This window comes from Terrapene carolina, unplaced genomic scaffold, assembly GCF_002925995.2.
Source record: "Terrapene carolina triunguis isolate 2854851 unplaced genomic scaffold, T_m_triunguis-2.0 Scaffold89, whole genome shotgun sequence".
Lineage (NCBI taxonomy): Eukaryota > Metazoa > Chordata > Testudines > Emydidae > Terrapene > Terrapene triunguis.
Window position 1 is genome coordinate 31,718,215 of NW_020664440.1, and position 17,861 is coordinate 31,736,075.

At 53.9% G+C, this 17,861-nt stretch overlaps 4 protein-coding genes across 6 annotated transcripts in view; 3 read left to right on the forward strand and 1 right to left on the reverse strand.

Annotated features, from left to right (window-relative positions):
* The first annotated feature begins 216 nt into the window (after window positions 1-216).
* LOC112105828 (putative nuclease HARBI1) lies at window positions 217-3,971 on the forward strand. The gene is made up of 2 exons (XM_024198790.2): window positions 217-1,364; window positions 2,011-3,971. Exons 1-2 carry the CDS (start codon window positions 659-661, stop codon window positions 2,409-2,411), a joined length of 1,107 nt encoding a protein of 368 aa, XP_024054558.1. The 5' UTR covers window positions 217-658; the 3' UTR covers window positions 2,412-3,971.
* Window positions 3,972-6,565: 2,594 nt separating this feature from the next.
* CCDC87 (coiled-coil domain containing 87) lies at window positions 6,566-9,307 on the reverse strand. Its single transcript, XM_024198837.1, has one exon. It carries the CDS (start codon window positions 9,305-9,307, stop codon window positions 6,566-6,568), a length of 2,742 nt encoding a protein of 913 aa, XP_024054605.1.
* A 286-nt stretch (window positions 9,308-9,593) lies between these two features.
* On the forward strand, window positions 9,594-15,850 carry CCS (copper chaperone for superoxide dismutase). Its single transcript, XM_024198789.3, has 8 exons — window positions 9,594-9,754; window positions 10,814-10,886; window positions 10,972-11,109; window positions 12,023-12,200; window positions 12,727-12,787; window positions 13,707-13,784; window positions 14,832-14,935; window positions 15,379-15,850. The coding sequence occupies exons 1-8, from the start codon at window positions 9,707-9,709 to the stop codon at window positions 15,530-15,532; spliced, it is 834 nt and encodes a 277-aa protein (XP_024054557.1). The 5' UTR covers window positions 9,594-9,706; the 3' UTR covers window positions 15,533-15,850.
* A 1,450-nt stretch (window positions 15,851-17,300) lies between these two features.
* The window catches only part of LOC112105826 (RNA-binding protein 14-like), a 13,797-nt gene continuing 13,236 nt past the window's right edge, over window positions 17,301-17,861 (forward strand). For all 3 annotated transcript variants that reach the window (XM_024198785.2, XM_024198788.2, XM_024198786.2), the window contains exon 1: window positions 17,301-17,797. In XM_024198785.2, the coding sequence (XP_024054553.1) occupies window positions 17,452-17,797 (346 nt within the window). In that variant the 5' untranslated portion in view covers window positions 17,301-17,451. The remainder of the gene's footprint in view (window positions 17,798-17,861) is intronic.

Genomic DNA, 17,861 nt, shown 5'->3' on the forward strand with positions numbered 1-17,861 from the left:
CCACGCTCCTATTGGTTTCCGGTCGCTATCAGCGAGCCGTTATTGGACAAGTAGAAGTTTGCGTCACAACAATGAGTTGTGGGGACGACCGGCCGTCTGCACCGTGGGCATCCCAGCCAATGGCAGTCCGATAGGGGCGGGTTCCGGTCACATGAGGGGAGTGCAGCCAATCAGGGCTGGCGGGGAAGGGCGGGATCTCTTTGCGTCGTGCTCGTTCCGGGGTCTGGGCCGCTGGAGCTGCGGCGAGACTGGAAGAATTTGGTTGCGGTTGCCGACTGGGCACAGCGGCTTCGTGCTACCCGCGCCCTGCTCGGCCAGTGGCCCCTGCCCCCTTCCCGGGCGCCTCCTGCCCCTCTTTTCTGGGGGTGGGGGAGGTGCCCGCTGGCGGCATCAAGACCCTTAGGCGGTGTGTAGATGGGCATCTCCCGACACGCCCAGCTCGCACCTCCCACCCCTGCTGGGGGTAGGGCTCCTGCCTGAGGGGCTCCCTGGCAACCGGGCTGCGCGACCTGTGCTGCCACCAGCCCTTCTCTCGCCTTGGGGGTATGGGGGTGGATCTCCTTGTTTCTCTCCCTTAGCTACGCTAGGGGTTGGGAGCCCCGGGGCCCGCTAGGCGTGGGGTGGCTCCTGCCCCCGGGGCCCGCTAGGCGTGGGAAAGATGTCGGAGGCAGTGCTGTTGCTGCGGCGGGTGCGGGAGCGCAGCAGTGAGGGGGCCACGGGGGCCCGGAGAAAGCGGAGCAGGCGGCGCCGTTTCTACCCTGAGCACCGGGTGTACCGCGCCCGCAGCTCCTTCCTGGACCTCAGCGAGGAGCAGGTGCTGCGGCGCTATCGTCTGGACAAGGCAGCTATTGCGGGGCTCTGCAGCGAGCTGGGCTCTGACCTGGAGAGCCTGACAGGTCGCAGCCATGCCCTGCCGGTGGCCGTCAAGGTGACCTCAGCCCTTACCTTCCTGGCTTCAGGCTCCTTCCAGACAGCCACACGGGACACTACAGGCATCAGCCAGTCAGCCATGTCCAACTGCCTGGCCCAATTCCTGGAGGCACTGCAGCGCCGGGCTGCCCGCTACATTACCTTCCCCGTCCCAGTCCCCACGGCAGGGCATGCTGAGGGCCGCTTCCCTGGGGTGCTGGGCCTGCTAGGCAGCATGCATGTGGCGCTGCGGGCCCCCTCAGAAAATGAGCTTGCCTACCGCAATGCCCGCAACTACCACTCCATGAACATGCAGGTGGTGTGTGATTCCCATGGCACCATCATCAACGTGGTGGCCAAGTACCCTGGCTCCTGCCCCAACGCCGCCGTGCTGGAGAACTCTGCCCTGGCTCGGCTGCTTGACGGAGCCCGGCTTGACGGGCTGTGGCTGCTGGGTGAGTCAGGACAGACAATGATGCTCTGGGGGGTGGGCAACCAGAGAGGCCTCTCCATGGTGGAGCAGCCCCCTGACCCTGTTCACCGAACATAGTGATCCCTCACGCCCGGCACCTGGCGGGATGATCTGTATCTCAGCATGACTGACAATAGGTAAGAAGGATGGTCCAGGGAATAGGGTGCTGAGTTCAATTCACCACTCTGCCACTTACCTGCTGTGTGACCTTCAGCAAGTCACTTAATCCCACCCTGTGCCTGTAAAAGGGACTTCTCTGCCTCATGGGGGTATGTGGGTAAAATGATGAGGTGCTTGGACACTCCACTGGCAAGGTTCATCTAGAAAGATAAGAGCTGTAACTGCTCCCAGTGTGAATACGGAGCAGACTTAGACCCTGGTAAGTACTTAGCACACAGGTACCTTTCAGCCTATGAACAGTCCATTGGCTGTAATGGGACTAGTTAACGTATTTAAGAATGTGCGAAGATGAAGATCTAAACTATGTGTGGTCTTTAACAGCGCATTATGGGGCTGGGGTGGGAGTGCTTTGGTTTCATTTCCCCTAAAGAAAGGTGGGAGCTCAGATTCCAAAGGCCTGGGGGAGTCTGTGCTAACATATTTCTTTTATCCTCCTTCTGTGCCTGCAGGAGACCGAAGTTACCCGCTGAAAACATGGCTCATGACTCCAATTTTATTCCCATGTAGTCCGGGAGAGGAGAAGTACAATGCCATGCACCAGGAGGCCCTCTCGGTGCTCAAGCAGACATGCACCCTCTTGAAAATGCGTTTCCGCTGCCTGGATAAATCAAGTGGCTCCTTGCAGTACACCCCCCAGAAAGTCTGCCAGATCTTCCTGGCCTGCTGTATCCTGCACAACATCGCCCTGAGCCGCAGGATGCCCTTAGACCTGGCAGAGGGGGAGGAGCTGGTGGAGGGGTCGGATGCTGACCCGGAGCTCCCAGTGCAAACCCCCTTTGTTCAGATCTCCAGTGAGGCCCGGGCAGTGAGAGCGCGAATTGTGCAACGATTCAGAGAGAGCCTGACCTAGAGCAGCATCCTTGTGCTGCACCAGCTGCTTCTGAAACAGCTCTTGGTGGGGAAAAGGACCAGCATGCCAAGTTTTTCCCCTCAGCATCTGGTACAAACCACACACTTCACCCTCTCTATAAGCAGCTGGAACGTATCTTATCCTGGAGCTGGTGGCATTCCCAACACTGACCTGTCCTAGGAAGAGCTGCCAGCAATTCCAGCTTCTGACACAGGATTTCACTGTGGGGATTGCATTTTGTTTAAAAATCTTGGTCTAATTTTTTCCATAGAGTAGTGATTGAGAGGATGGTTCCATGGGCCTGGAAGAAGCTACCACCTTTATGCCCCAGAGCTGTTACTGGGTGTGGACTGGCTGTTCCTGAAGCCAAACTGTACTTGACTCTCACATGTTGTTGCTCTTTTAGTCTAGCTGCGGGTGAGATAAAAAATTCGGCTGCCCATGGATTGCTGCTTGGCTGAAACTGGCAGTTCGGAGTGAACTGAACCCCTCCAATGAAAGGAGAGTAATGAATGGAAGTGGCCTTTATTGAGAGGCAGTGTTTCCTCCTATCCTGAGCAAAGCTGGGGATTGGAACTCCCCAAATCGTCATCCCTGCTCTATCCTTGAGGTGTCCAGCAGCCTTGGCCAAGTTGCCTGTGTAGGTAGGGGTTCTAGTGGTAGTGACTCTTCTAGCCAGGGAGGTAGTGAGGACAGGTTAGTCTATGTTCTGAAAATGTCCAAGCCCCAGCTTGGAAAAGTGTATGCGTGCAGCCTACTGCACTGTAAATTAAGGAGCCCCTTCTCAATGTCACAGACCATCCTGCTTCTGCCTTGTAATTCTTGAGGGCCCTGGCTAATGCCTTCATTTCCAAGGTAGGGTGCTATATGCTGGCAGGAGAGAGGGGTTCTGGCTCTTAGATGGCAGAAACCTCATTTCACCCCCTGTGCTCTGTTGGATGCTCCCTGCGCTCTGGTTCACGAAGCTGGGAATCCAAGGGGGAAGTGGTGAGCAGTGGGTTGGGGACTGAGCTCAGGGCCTGGGGCACATGATTGGGAGAATGGTCTCTGAGTGGAGGCATGGTGGCCCCCTGCTAGGGAGAGGCAGAGGCACAGGCATGATAACATTGGTCTTCAGCATTCTAAAGGTTAACTGTTCCTCACCCACTTTCCAGTGCAAAAGTACTGATTGCCAAGAGATCAGTATGCCCATGCCACTGTGGGGCAGCTTGTGGATGAAGTGGATGCAGGCAATGGGAGACAGCTAGAGCTGGGAGCGATTCGAGTGACACTGGAGAGCGCAGAAGACAGTTGAGGACACATTAATGTTTCTGTGCCCCATTTAAGCTCTTCTGCTTTATTTCACCCCCAGGGGAGCAGAAACCAGATGTACTACCAGGCCCAAGTCAGATGATGGCAACCAGAGTTCTCTCACTCTCAAAACTGGCTACTTGGTTCTCCATCTTAGCATGCAAAGCACCTGCTCTGTGCGATCCAGTCCTTGTTGCAGGTGATGCTCCCTGCAGCATAGAGGAGGAAACTATTTTTTGTGAGGGGAAAATAAAGGTATTTTCTTAGAAATGTTTGGGTTGTTCTTGTTAAAGGAGTGTCTGGAGTAGAGAGGGGGGAGGCCAGAACCTGCATTTTATGCCTGGCTCTGACAGTGAGTCACTGCACCCGCTTGCTTAATCTTTGCTTGCCCATTTGTAAAACTGACTGTCCTCAGAAGCTGGATGCTCCATCCATCGAGCTGTATAAATGCAGACTTACTTTCTTGGTGGAGTTTGCACCTAGGCACATTCCACCTGTCCATCTACACCACTCTATGCGGGCCTCATCCTTCCCTTGTATATATATTATTTCCCCTGCCTGTCTCCATGTGGTTACTCATTAGGAACATAAGAACAGCTACAATATATCAGATGAGAGAATCCCTCTAGCACAGTATCTTGTCTCTAATAGTGATCACTACAAAAGGAAGGGCCAAGAAATCCTGCTGTGAGGGGATAACCTGTCCTCCTGAGCCATTCTCTCCTGACCTCAAGAGTTAGTGGTTGATAAATGCCCCGATGCAGGACTGTTTGGATCCCTTCTGGAACTCGTGGAGATTCCCTTTAGCCATATACTGTCCAACCCCTTTATGAATGCTGCTAAGTTGTTCGCCTTGATGATGTCTTGTGGCATTGAGTTCCACAGGCTAGGGTGTAGGAATGGCCATTGGCTGGGCTGTACGGTGGCCCATGTGTGTACCTGCAACTGAGCTGAGCGCCCAAGCAGTTGGATAGCCTGGCCAGCAGCTGGAGCTTGCAGCCTGATCTGTAAATGTGAGGTGCTCTTATCGCCAGCTATGAGAAATAGGCAGTTATTAAGTGCTACCCACAGGTAGCTTTCCCTGCACTGTGGGATATAGAAGTGGTGTCTCCCTTACTAATGCCATATGAGAAGGCACCAAGGTGCCTCTGACACAAGGGAACGCTGCAGCCTATCCCTGTCCTTGTGAAGCCAGGGTCCCATCCAGCTCATTTAGCCAGTGGGAATCTTCGCCAGCAAAGTCAGCTGTGGATGCTGTGTGCTGATTCTCTGCTACAGTGGATGCCTCTCTGGGGCAAGGCTGCATGGCCTAGTGGATAAAGCAGTGGACTGGGACTTGGGAGGTCACTGGCCTGCTGGGTGACATTGGGCAAATCACTTCCTCTCTCTGTGCCTATTTTCCCTTCTGTAAAATGGGGATAATACTGATCTTTGCAAAGTGCACAGATGAATAGTACTGTGGGATTGCTGTCATTAAAGCTGAAGGATGGTCTCTGTTTTAAGTTGGATGAATTCATATCTGGGGCTGTAATTTTCCAGGCTTAATCTGTCCCTACAGGTGACTTTAATAGTTTGCAGCTGATGTGGTTGTGCCATTTTGAATAGGGTATGGAGGGGTTAATAGATATTTTCCATAATAAAATATTATTGCTCCCTATGTTGAAAAAGTCCCCTTCAGCTGACACTGGGCAGGTGACATTGGGTCTGGGAAGAACCCTCACTGCAGAGCATGATCTTGTGGCGGAAGACATTGGGTTGGAGTGACTTCCAAGTATTCAGGCAGTCTGGTTTTGGCTGCCTATGAGGGTTGGTCTACACATGGACACTCTGGAAAGCTGAATTAACTGAAGGAGTGAAGTGGCCTTAGTTTGCTGTAGCTCAATCTTCCTTCAAAGCCGTGCTGAGCTGTGATATCTGGGCTGACTCCCAACTCTTCTTTCTCCAATGAATTTCCAGTTCCAATCCCCCCCCGCACTGAGGAGATGTGGGTACCATTTTTATAGCTGTGTTAGGTGGTCCCAGGCCCACTGGGTTCACTGATATGAAGTCCAGAAATGCCCAGTTGGATCATACAGTCCAACTCCTTGAACTGTATAATGTAGGCTGAAGAATCCCAACAAGCTCATTGCTTGTACCTACCATTACACTGACCAAGTTCCTCCTGCCCACTCTGGGCCTTTTAGAGAACGTTGGCCCTTCAGAGAACAAACTCCCTAGGGCTGGGCTTTGCAAAACCTGACTGCTCCCATTACAGTCAGCGTGAAAATATCACTGATGTAAGTGGGAGCAGAGTTAGGCCAACGCTGAGTGTTTTGCACCCCATCTCTAGGGGGTTTATGGCCCAAAATAACTTGGTTTGTTTTCCCTCCCTGCATCATTCCTTCTCCCTATATGTCCCCTACTCCAGTGAATCCTCTCTCTCCCCCCATCCCAGTTCCCATCCCTTCCTGCATGGTGTTCCATACTTCCTCACAATTTCCTTCCCACCTTCTGATGGAATGCTCTGTCTCCCCTTCCCTCTTCTGGCTGCTGCATTCCACCTTGGGTGCTCCAAACACTGGCATCTGCCTCCCTGAGCCCAGCTTTGCTCCCTGGATTTTCTACAAGGATAGGCGTGTGAGTGATGCTGCTCTAAGCTGTGTACGCTGAGTCCAGAACAGATGCACCAGCCAGTAATGGATCCAGGGAATAATTAACTGCTCTGGCTTTGTAATGTATTTATTGCTCGTTTGGCACTTCCCTCACCCTCTTCTGATGATTCTCCATCACAGGGTGACTACAGAAGATCCTTACTTTGGCCTGGCAAGATCAGAGAACTGTCCCCATTGAGTCATTTACCCAGATGATCCGTTTTCCTTTGCACATTACTGGGATGGGGGAGAGAATCCCACACTGCTGCCTACCTGAGCCAGTGGAGGTAGCTTCCAAAGCCTCGCCTCTCTCCCCGTTTCTTTTGCCAGGGCACCAGCACGGCGTTCCTGCTGCAGCCAGTACAACATCTCCACTTTGTCCCACCGCATCTTCTCCAAGTATGGGCGGCCCTTGAAAGTCACAGTGTCATGGAACCTCTCCTTGATCTGGGGCAGAATGATGTAGAGGTCGGTGTCGCACTGGGCGATCGCTGCATACAGGCGGCCTCTGGTCCTCGACTCCCAGGTGCGTGTGGCAAAAGACTCAAGGCTCCTTTCAAAGAAGCGGTTTGGGTCAGAGGCGGTTTGCTCAAACTTCTCCAGCTCTACCAGCAAGAGCTCCCGTTCCTGGATACTCTTTGCTGCTTTCTCCCAGGCTTTGAGCATAGCTGGGAGCTGAGCATAAGACTGATTGGAGCTGTACTTAATCGCCATATCAAGCCTCTCCCTATCAGGGAAATGAAGAACTTCCCAGAGTCTCTCCAGTCGCTTCTGCAGCACTCTGAGGTCTTCAGGCTTACGGTCCTGGTCCTCAAAAGTCCCAAGCCCGCCAAGCATGATGGTGTTTGTGTTCCACATCCCAGGCATGTACTTCTCTCTCTTTGAGCGGATCTCTGCCACTTTCCGTTTTACCTCTCTCAGTGCTTCCTCCAACTGTTTCTTTTGGGCTTCATCTATGAAAAGTGGCTCCTCCCCCTCATTGTACAAATGAAATATCACATGCAGGTAATCAGACTCCTTGGTGGAGACATATTTCAGGTAGTCATCGGCGTTGAGGGTGGATTTCCACCACTGATACCAGGTGGTTTTTTGTTTACGGGCAATCACGAGGGGCAAACTTGATTGCACTGGTGTAGTGACTTTCTGGGTGCTGAACGGTCCAGCGGGCAGCAGCTTATTCAATTCTGTATTGATTACCTGCTCATTTTTCCTTTTGGTCAGTGTGGAGGAAGCCAAGCTGTTGGATAAGTCCACGTTCACAGCTGCAGGCTCTATCAAGGGTCCTTGGTCAAATCTCAGATACTCTGTGGGGATGATTTTTATCAGTTCCTTGTAAATTTCCCGGATCTCTTCCCCAGCTGAGAGGTTTGCATCCAGGTAACTCACTGTAGCAGTATCAATCTCTCCCAGAAGATCATTGTACAAGGGGCCATCTCTCTGAATAGCCACAGAGTCAACAAGTGCTCTGTTGGACACTTGTAGGTCAGCTGCCTTTGCTACCATGCCATGGTGTATTTGAAGATTCACCGTGGCAGCTTGAGGGTGAGTGGGTGGTGCAAAAACTACCATATCTCTCAGCTGTTGCTCAGCCATCTCCTCTTCTTGGAGGCATCTAAGTGTCTCCTGAAGCTGCTGGAGTTTGGTTACATTGGCTCTGTGTCGTGTCAGTGCTCCAATGATGGGAGGCAGTTCTGCGTCCTCACTCTCATCTCTTCTGCTACCACTTCTGAGGAGGGAGCCTTGAACTAGCTTGCGAAGGTCCTTGGCTATGGCCATGGACTCTTCAAGATTGCCATCTGTTGCTGACTCAGCATAGTGACTGGGCACTATCGGTGTGAGGGGGCGAGGGGGAAGATGGATCCCAAGTTCATCTGAGAGGAGTTGCCCGGCTCTCATATTGGGCAATGAATGACTTTTTTTGGAAATGGAGCCAGCCTCATGCCTGACCCTCTTTGTGACTTCCTGATCTTCTGAAGCAGGGGTACAGGAGCAGGGGGTTCTCACTGCTACACATGGCAGGTTGGTAAAGCAACTGTCAAAAGTCTCTACATTAGGGATCAAGTGATGGACTCTGCTTAAGTCCAGTGGGGGTATCTCCTCGAGTTCTTTGATATCCTTTGCGATTTTCTGCCTGCATGTCTGCAGGTGGGGCCTGGTCAGTTTGATGAAGTGAGTCATGGTGAGGCCGAGGCGGCAGCCCACAGTGCTTCTGGCTGAGTGCCGGCCTCTCTGTGGTGGCCATTTTCGCTCTGGCCGAGCTGGCTTACTGTCAAGAAAAAAGTGGTTCTGCGGGGTCTTCAGCTCTGCAATGAGATGGCGCTGGATGGCAGCCATATTGAGGAGACTGGAGCAGTCCAGAGAGAGCTGGGCTGCGAAGCGGGTGAGGTTGGCATAGTCAGTGAAGACAGCCATGCCCCGGTGGAGCTCCATCAGGCAGAGATAGTGGAAGAAGAGGTGTTCAGAGACAAGTGTGATGTATGACACCAGATGCTGGTATAGGTCCTTGTTCTGCCAGCTGCTGAGGGCTGGGTTGGAGAGTGAGTGACTGGCATCCTCCCAGGCGAATTTTACTTCTGCCAGGATGATCTCCTTGAAGACCTGTCCTGCCTGGCTGGAGATGGGCAAGGACTCCCTGCCCAAAGAAAGGCGCCCTTCAATCAACTGGGTCAGAGCAGCTAGGGAAACGGGGATAGAGAATGCAGGCACTGGAGTCTTTAGGGAGCCAGCTGGTAGCGTGTGGCTAGTCTCCGGGGTGCTGGGAGGCTCGGCAGAACTAGTCTCCTGTGTACCATGGAGCTGGGGGCTGGGTGGGGGTGGGGCTGGGGTGGGCTGTGAGGCTCCTGGGGGCCCCTTTGAAGGAGGCTGGAAGAGGGAGAGCGGGGCCAGGATGTCCTGGTAGACCTGGTGCAGCGTCTGGGTCACTTCCTCCGTCTCCTCCAAGGCATAGAGATCCCAGGAGGAGCCAGCGCGGGGCATGACGGACACGCCCGCTCAGGGGCCCAGAGAGGACTCTGACCCTCGGCCTCCCAGCAGCCTCTCGTTCCCGGCTCCCAGCCCACGGGGGGAGGCAGGCCTCTGGGCTCACCTCAACCCCCAGCCGCTGCGTCCTAATCCCGGGGCTCAGCCCGGCCCTTGCTCGCCACTTCCCGGCTCAGAGCCTGGAGGGCGTCTCAGCAAGCAGAGTTTCCATGGTAACAGCGCACCGGAAATAGCTCGTGCCTTCCCTGCGAGATCTTTGGTGGGGCTCGGCGGCCGCTAGGCGGCGTCTCAGCTTCTGCCAATCAGACTGGCGGTCGGAAGTGTCGTTACCGGCGCGTTTCCTGGAAACGAGTCCGGTCCGGGCGGGCACAGCTGAGGGACAAACGGGAGCGAGCGATGGAGGCGACGCCAGGGCCTGGGGAAGCAGGGGGCCCCAGCTGCCGGGTAAGGAGACTCCGCAGCGGGGAAGCTGGGTTGTGCCTCTAGGAGGCAACGTGCCGGGGCGAGGCGGGGAGGGTTCTGTTCCTGGCTCTGCTGCTGATATTGGGCAAGTCCCTTCCCCTTTGGTACCTGTGTTTGTTTGCACTGCAAAGCTCTTCCGAGCTTAATCAAAGCTGAGCTGGGATCGTCCCACTGCCAGGAGCCCGGGGCACGCCAAACAACATGAGACTCGTGATAAGATCTGTCCTCAGAGTTGTCAACGCTTGTAGGTGGGGGAACATAGTGCCCAGTGTGTGTTTTGGGAGGATAGTGAGAGTCACGGGGGCATGCTGGGGGTGGGGGAGGTACACGTCTTGAGGGTTAAGTCCCCTGCGTATATGCCTGGAGAAGAAAGAAATTGTGTGCCGTGGTGGAGGGAATGAGAGACAGTCCCTTTCTGGAGGACATATGCCTCTGGGGCAAAGTCCCCTGTGTAAGGGGTAGCAAGGAGAGGGATGAATGGGGCAGAACACAAATATCTTGTGGGTGGACCAATGAACATGGGGGGCAAAGTCACCTTATGTATGAGCACGTGTGGCACAATGCAGAATCCCTGCGTGGGAGGGATTGAGAGAGGGGAAGTTGCTGGAGATGAGAAATCCAAACTGCCCAATGTAGGGAGGATTGTATAGCTGTAGGGTATGAGGTGGTTGGTTTAGCTTCCTTTAGGTGGGGGGCAATTCTGGAGAGAACAGGAAACCCCCCTCTGCTGGTGTGAACATGCTGGGTCAGACCAAAGGGAATGAACAGAACAGGTAATCATCAAGTGATCTACCCCCTGCCACCCATTCCCAGCTTCTGGCAAACAGGCTAGGGATACATCCCTGCCCATCCTGGTTAAGAGCCATTGATGGACCTCTCCTCCATGAACTTACCTAGTTATTTTTTGAACCATGTTCAAAAGAGGTGTTGTAGTTATGGGCCAGGGGAGGGGTAGGGCTGATGGATGAGGACTGCCAAGGTGGGGAGTTGGGTTGGTTTCCATGACAAACCCTGTCTCACATGCCTCCTAAAATCAACCAGCTGGAGTTTGCAGTGCAGATGAACTGCCAGGAATGTGTGGATGCCGTGCAGGCCTCTCTGCAAGGAGCAACAGGTGAGATACGCTCCAGCCCTCCCATTCCCCATGACAGCTGCTGTGGGCTCCTGCTGTTTTCACCATGCCAGGGCTTTTCCTGCAGGACTCCGGGTGCTGGATATTCGGCTGGACTCTCAGACTGTGCTGGTGGAGACCAGCATGAGTGCTGGGAAGGTGAAGGACCTGCTGGAGAGCACAGGCCGCCGGGCTGTGCTGAAGGGCATGGGGAGCAGTGAGCCACGTGAGTATGGAGTCCCTGGGTCATAGCCTGAAAGGAACAGGAGGTAGCATGGGGTAGCGGCTAGGAGTTCCAGTCTATTGCTGTGGGTTCTATTCCTGGCTCTGCTGCTGGGCAAATCCCTTCCCCTCTTGTCATTGTGTTTGGCTCTTTATGCTGTGAGCTCGTCAAAGCAGGGGCTGCTTCACACTGTGTGTCTATGCTGCACCTGAAACGGGGGGAAGGGCATGTGGTGTCTGGTATGTCGGGGGCCCCGATGTAAGATGGGTGCCTCTATATGATCTATCTGTGTAAGGTAGTTTTATGATCCTCATCACTGTAGTATTTGGGTGCTTCACAGTCTTTACTGTATCTACCCTCACAGCTTCCCTGGGAGGCAGGGCAGTGCTATTAGCCTCTCTGTGTCTCAGTTTCCCGATAAGGGACTTACCCAGTGTCAAACAGGGAAACTGGAAAAAGAACAGGAGTACTTGTGGCACCTTAGAGACTAACAAATTTATTTGAGCATAAGCTTTTTTTTGCTCAAATACATTTGTTAGTCTCTAAGGTGCCACAAGTACTCTTGTTCTTTTTGCAGATACAGACTAACACAGCTGCTACAGGGAAACTGGGGCAGAGCAAGGACTTGAACCTGGATCTCCCAAATCCTAGGCTAGTGCCCTAGCCCCTGGGCCATACCATAATACACAGAACGGTCCCCAGTTCCATTATGCTGAGTGGCCAATATCTTCCCCTTCCCTAAACAGCCTGTGCTGTGTTTCATCCTCTCAGCTGCTCCTCAGGGAGTTCTTGGACACTGGTGCTGCTCTGCTTGCTGTGCTGTCTGGCAGCAGGAGCTCCCCTACATCTTGGTTGGGGAGGGGAATGCGGGCGGCTGTGACTGTCTGTGTCCACCTGACTTTGCCCTCCCTTTTAGAGAACCTCGGTGCAGCTGTGGCCATGATGTCAGGCCCCTGCCTCGTCCAAGGGGTGGTTAGATTCCTGCAGGTCTCCCCAGAGAAGTGTCTCATTGAAGGGACCATTGATGGTCTGGAGCCAGGGTTGCATGGGCTGCACGTCCATGAATTTGGGGATGTCACGAACTCCTGTGACAGGTAAGAGTCCTCTCCCCTGCAGAGAGGTGTTGCTGTCCAGTGTAGCAAGCTGGGGTTTGCAAAGGTACTTAAGGGAAATGAGTGCCTCCCAACTTAATGTCATTTAGTGTCAAGATTCCCATTTAACAGATGGGGAAACTGAAGCATTGAGAGACAAAGGGAGGGACCTTCCTAAGGTCAGTGGCAGAGCCTGTAATAGAACCCAGGGCTCCCAACCCAGTGCCCTCTTCATTAGGTCCTCCATTTTTCAGCAACTGTGAAGAGTGCATCTGATGACACTAGTTCAGTGAGATTGGCCTGTGTCTGGGGGAGGCACGTAGACAGTCACAGCAAGAGGACACGAGCTGTGAGGGGGGTGAGGCTGTTTCCCTGTTCAGCTCCTTCCCCTTTGGCCAGTGCACATTCCAACCCTATGTTGAAATGTAGAGTAGAGCAGGTAGCCGGCCAGATCTCTCTGGAGGCTGTGGTGTGAGGCCTCTGCACTAGGTCATCCTGGCTTCCTTTTTTGTTTTGTTTTTTTCCCCAGTTGTGGAGACCATTTCAACCCAGATGGGAAGCGTCACGGGGGCCCGCAGGATGCACACAGGGTAAGTTCTGGTCATGTTTATGCATTCTGCCCTCACGGTCAGTGCTGGCCCCAGTGCCCTTTGGCGACGCTAGCGGGCGCAGTGCTGCAGGGAGAGGGGTGAGTGCCTCTGGGGAGGGTGCTCTCCTCTCAGTCAATGCTCACTCCAGTGTGATGGAAGGGGTGGCTTGCTGTGCTGCATGGAGCTGGGGACTCAGTAGGGCACTCTCCTCTTAGTCAGTTCTGCGGGTGACTGGGGGAGAGTGGGTGACTTGATAGGGGATGCTCTTCTTTGGCGGTCAGTACTGACCCCAGTGTGGTGCTGAGGAGGCATGGGGGTTGACTCAATAGAGGGTAAGCCAGAATGAAACAGTCAATCACCTGTCCAAAGACAGCAAAGACTTCAAACATTGTAGTTCTCCAAGAAAAGGCACCTTTTCCAGTCCTCAGGCTGCCACATTCCTGCCTCTGCTGCTCTTGGGGACCTCTGAGCAATGGTCTCCATTTGCATGCCCACATTAGTTGGCTCTCACTTTGCCATGTGGGGCCAGACACAGCCTGGCTTTGAAACAAACTAAACTGAAATACTTGTCCAACACAGCCTGATCACAGCCCACAGAGTTGTTATCCACCCCCTTGGAAAATACCAATTGTTGTTTTCTTTGAAATTTTGAAAAACAAACATTTCCCCCCAAAATCTTTCCATAAAACCGTAAACAATTTTGGTTTTCAAAAACCGTTTTTGGTTAAACATAAGGTTTTGGGGCCATTTCTTTGTCAGTATTCCAGAAAGTTTCAACCCAAATATTGGTTTTGGTTGAAAAGCTAGGTTTTTTTCAGAAAAGAATTTGAGTGAAGAAAATTCGCTCTGCTCTTGCTGTGTTTGTGGTTCGAGTCAAAGTTCCCAGGGTCTGACTGTGTGGGTGGATGCTCTGTTCCAGCATCTCGGAGACCTTGGCAACGTGCTGGCTGGCAGCAATGGAAGAGCAGACTTCCGGATGGAGGACACCCGGCTAAAGGTGAGGTCCCCTGATCTGCACAAGGGATCGCTGGGGAGACACCAGTGGGAGCTGTGTCAGATTAGGGCATATTGAGGGATCCTACTGTTCCTTTCAGAAAGGCATCACTACAGTGGATCAGAACAGCGAGCCCATCCAGTTGTCCCACAGCTGCTTCAGAGGAAGGGGCTCTCAACCCTCCATTAGGCTTTGATGGGATAACCTCACCCAAAGGAACATTCCTCCTGACCCCATTTGCTAGGGGTAGACTCCTGCTGTGAAACAAGAGGGATAACTCCCTTCCTCAGCTCCAGGTTCTCTAATATTATAACTCCGGACACTTGATAGAGATGAGAATGTCTGATCCTTTTATGAATCCTACTAAACACTTTTGCTCTTAGGGATATCATAGGAACAGAGGAACTGCCTGAATAGCTCAGACCCCAGGGCCATGTCGCTCAGGATCTCTTCTTCCACAGGGCCCAGCACCAGTTGCTTCAGAGGAAGGTCTGCCTCCAGTAGCAGATGTGGGATATTCTGACCCCAAACACTAGGTCTCACCCTGGTCTCTAATAGTTAAACTAGTCAGAACCCTGAAGCAGTAGGTGTAATATCCCAGGTGGGAAGGGGGGAGCACAAAGAGCATGTAGCAGTTCGGGGCTGCCTTTGCTTTCCCCTCTTCTAGTCAAAACCTTCCGTCAGCTGCTCTCCTGGGAACTGCAGGAGTGGGGTCTCATCTTCCCTCCAAACTCACCCCCCTCCAGCCGATGGGCCACCCACATGGTGCAGTGGGACAGGGAGCCGAGCTCCTGGGGAGGGGCAGAGGCTGAGATGGCAGCAGTCGAAGGGAAGCTAGGGCGCAGGGATGGGGCATTGTTCCCTGAGAGCTCCTTTAGAGCTGATTGCACTTTCCCTGGCTCCAGGGCGCAAACCCCTCTCCAAGCTGTGCCTGGATGCACTGGTTCTCATCATGCAGAAGGCCCTTCCCAGGACTGTAATGGCCTCTGCCAGGGGAGCTGGGGATCCACACATGCAACAGGGATGGCCAAAGGCTGTGATCCTTCCTAGGTCTGGGACATCATCGGCCGCTCTCTGGTGGTGGATTCTGGTGAGGACGACCTTGGCCGTGGGGGTCACCCACTCTCTAAAGTCTGTGGGAACTCGGGTGAGAGGTGAGGAGCCAGGGGGAAGAAGCAGGAACCAGGGGAGTAGCTCAAGGCAGCATCTTGCTGGCACAAATACTTGGGGGTCAAGCTGACTGTCAGACCGGGCAACAGCATGGAGGAATGGGATCAACTGTGAGCATGGGAGGAAGGATGGCTTAGCCTAAGGGAGCTATAGGAAGTTGAGGGGGGTCAGTCTCTCTTCCTCCCCTTCCCCCTCCCGCCAAAGGGGCATGAGGCAAGAGTGGGATCCGCAGGTATGGTCAAAGGAGGGGTTAATGCCTCTTTATTGTCTTAGTACAGCTTGCCTCTTGCACTGTAACAAGTAAGATGTGTCTGGTCTTGCCTGACCTTTGGGCAAATGGTCAGGTCATGGGGCTGCCTATTTAGTCTGCAGGGGCTGGAGCCCCTGGCAGCACAGCATCTGCTAATGCTCCCTCCCTCCCTTCCAGGCTGGCCTGTGGGATCATTGCCCGATCTGCTGGGCTGTTCGAGAACCCCAAGCAAATCTGCACCTGCGATGGCGTGACGCTGTGGGAGGAGCGGGAGAAGCCAGTGGCAGGGCCAGCCAGGAGGAAGCTTGGCCAGCCCGCCCCTCACCTGTAGGATTATAACTTTCCTTTCTCCACATTGTGCCTACTGGTTGTTGCTCTATGCCGGGGCTCAGTGTGTTTCTAACATCAAAGGGGTGGCACTTTGGGCCTGCGGTATAGGAGATCTGACGTGAGCTTTAGGTGGGGACTGGACTTCTCCACAGCGTCCCCGTCTCATACCACAGTCTCGTTCTTCTATTGCCAACCTCTGAGCAGTTTCGTGTCCTGACCCTTCCCCAGCTGGGTGCTCCTAAACTTGCTGCAGACGATGTCTCATTTTATAGGGGAGCGGTAAATAGGCTCTGCAGTTTTTTGCTGCTTTGGGTTTTGAAAAGGCAGAAAAAAAACTTTTTTATTCCCCCCCCCCCCCCCCTGCTTATTTGTTCCTTTTTAAAGTGCAGGGATATCAAGGGTGGTTTTGCTGGGGGAACTAGAAAAAGGGGAGGCAGGGAGCTTGGGAGTTCTCTTGTGATCACTTTTGCACTAAGTAGATGGGTGGGGGGGGTTTGAATCTTTAATAATAAAATATTAATAATCACTAGTTCATATCTGGCACTCTGAACCAGCATATCACCAAGCATTTTACAAAGGGGTTTAGTATCATCTGCATTTTACATATGAGGAAACTGAAGCACAGGGGGGAAGTGATTTGCCCAAGGTCACCTAGCAGGCCAGTGGCAGAGCTGGGTTTAGAACCCAGGTTTCCTAAACTAGTGCTCTTTCTGCTAAGCCACATAAACAGATAGGACATTGTCCACAGAGGGCATTAGTCGCTGGAGTTACATAAGTATCTACAGGAAACCTGCAAAGGTTTCTTTGAGCTCAGGATCAAAGTCCCTTGCTGCTCTGCTTGCCCCAGACTGTTTTGGGAAATCTGTCTGGCAGTAGCCAAGGTTGCAAGTGCTGTGGATTGCATGCACTGCAAAAGAGGAGAAGGTGCTGAGCTACCTATGCCTGACAAATGTTTCTAGATAGCTCCAGCCTGAGCATAGGCAGCCAGAGAGGAGGGTCTGGGTTAAGTTGTAGCCTGTTTTCCATTTAAAATCAGCTGTGGAGGCAGAGATGACTTTAAGTATCTTTCATGTGCACTGAATCTGCCATTAAATAATATTTTCCTACTGTCACCCTGCTGTCTTGCTGCCCAAGGTGGTCAGCTTGCATTGTGGTGGTGACCAGTCCTCAGGCACCTACTGTGCAAGATGCTGTATAAATGCAGAGGCACATCCCCTCTGGGATAGGTTCTGGGGCTGGGTGGCAGATGCCTTGGAGGTGGGGGATTTGGGAAAGGGGGATCCCTAATCCCCCAGCAGGAGAGTGGGGAGATCTCACTCACCCAGCTGGGGGGAGGGAGTTGGGGATGGAGTAGTTCTCGTGACAGAAAAAGAACATGATGCGGTCACTGGGTGTGGACGCAGCCTGCCTATCACCGTGCCGTAGCCTGAGGGCGAGAGGGAGCACTCTGCACGTGGGTGGCGGGAGCACCATTTTGTTTACTGGCGAGTTAACGCAAGGTCGGGCGTTGCGCATGTGCCCGGAGGCCCGGATAGGTGCATTCGTCACTACGCAAGGGAAGGGAGATGCCGGAAATACGCAGGCGCGCTAGGGCCGGTGGCGCGGATTGTGACGGATGTAAAACTGGTTACAGGCGGTTGGGGCTCAAGTGCGCAGGCGCAATGACGTTGCTAGGAGAAGAGCAGAGGCGCGGATGGAGAGGCAGGAGTGCGCAAGCCAACAGTAGCACGCAGGCGCGGCGTTAGCCGAGTGCCTCTCTTCGCAGGCGCAGTTGCTCGTAGGCGGTGGCATTCAGCGCGCTGCGCAGGCGTGTCAACGGCCGGGTGGTGCCTTCCTCTTTCCTTCCCATCTGAGCGTTCGGAGGGTTTGAGGTGCTGCCGCCATTTTGTCAGGCGTCCCGGTGCCAGCTCGGCCGCGGCCATGCGTCCCGGAGTGAAGCTGTTCGTGGGGAACGTGCCCGAGGAGGCCACGGCCGAGGAGCTGGGCGAGCTGTTCACGGGCGCCGTGGGCCCGGTGCTCGGCGTGGCTCTCATGAAGCAGTTCGCCTTCGTGCACCTGCGGGATGAGGCGGCCGCTGTCCGCGCCATCGCCCAGCTCAACGGGCACCAGCTGCACGGCCGCCGCATCGTGGTGGAGCCGTCCCGCCCGCGGCCCACCAACACCTGCAAGATCTTCGTGGGTAATGTTTCGGCGGCCTGCACCAGTGGAGAGCTGCGGGCGCTCTTCCAGCAGTACGGGCCCGTGGTGGAGTGCGACGTGGTGAAAGGTACCGACCCCCCGGGTTCCCTAATATCCCCCTTTCCCGGTACCGGCCCGTGGTGGAGTGCGAC

Excerpts from the sequence above, each read along its gene's own strand:
- LOC112105828 (XM_024198790.2), top strand. The coding sequence starts at position 659 with ATGTCGGAGGCAGTGCTGTTGCTGCGGCGGGTGCGGGAGCGCAGCAGT. Across the intron at positions 1,365-2,010 it reads TGACGGGCTGTGGCTGCTGG|GAGACCGAAGTTACCCGCTG; the intron begins GTGAGTCAGGAC and ends CTGTGCCTGCAG.
- CCDC87 (XM_024198837.1), bottom strand. The coding sequence starts at position 9,307 with ATGCCCCGCGCTGGCTCCTCCTGGGATCTCTATGCCTTGGAGGAGACG.
- CCS (XM_024198789.3), top strand. The coding sequence starts at position 9,707 with ATGGAGGCGACGCCAGGGCCTGGGGAAGCAGGGGGCCCCAGCTGCCGG. Across the intron at positions 10,887-10,971 it reads CTCTCTGCAAGGAGCAACAG|GACTCCGGGTGCTGGATATT; the intron begins GTGAGATACGCT and ends CTTTTCCTGCAG. Across the intron at positions 12,201-12,726 it reads GTCACGAACTCCTGTGACAG|TTGTGGAGACCATTTCAACC; the intron begins GTAAGAGTCCTC and ends TTTTTTCCCCAG.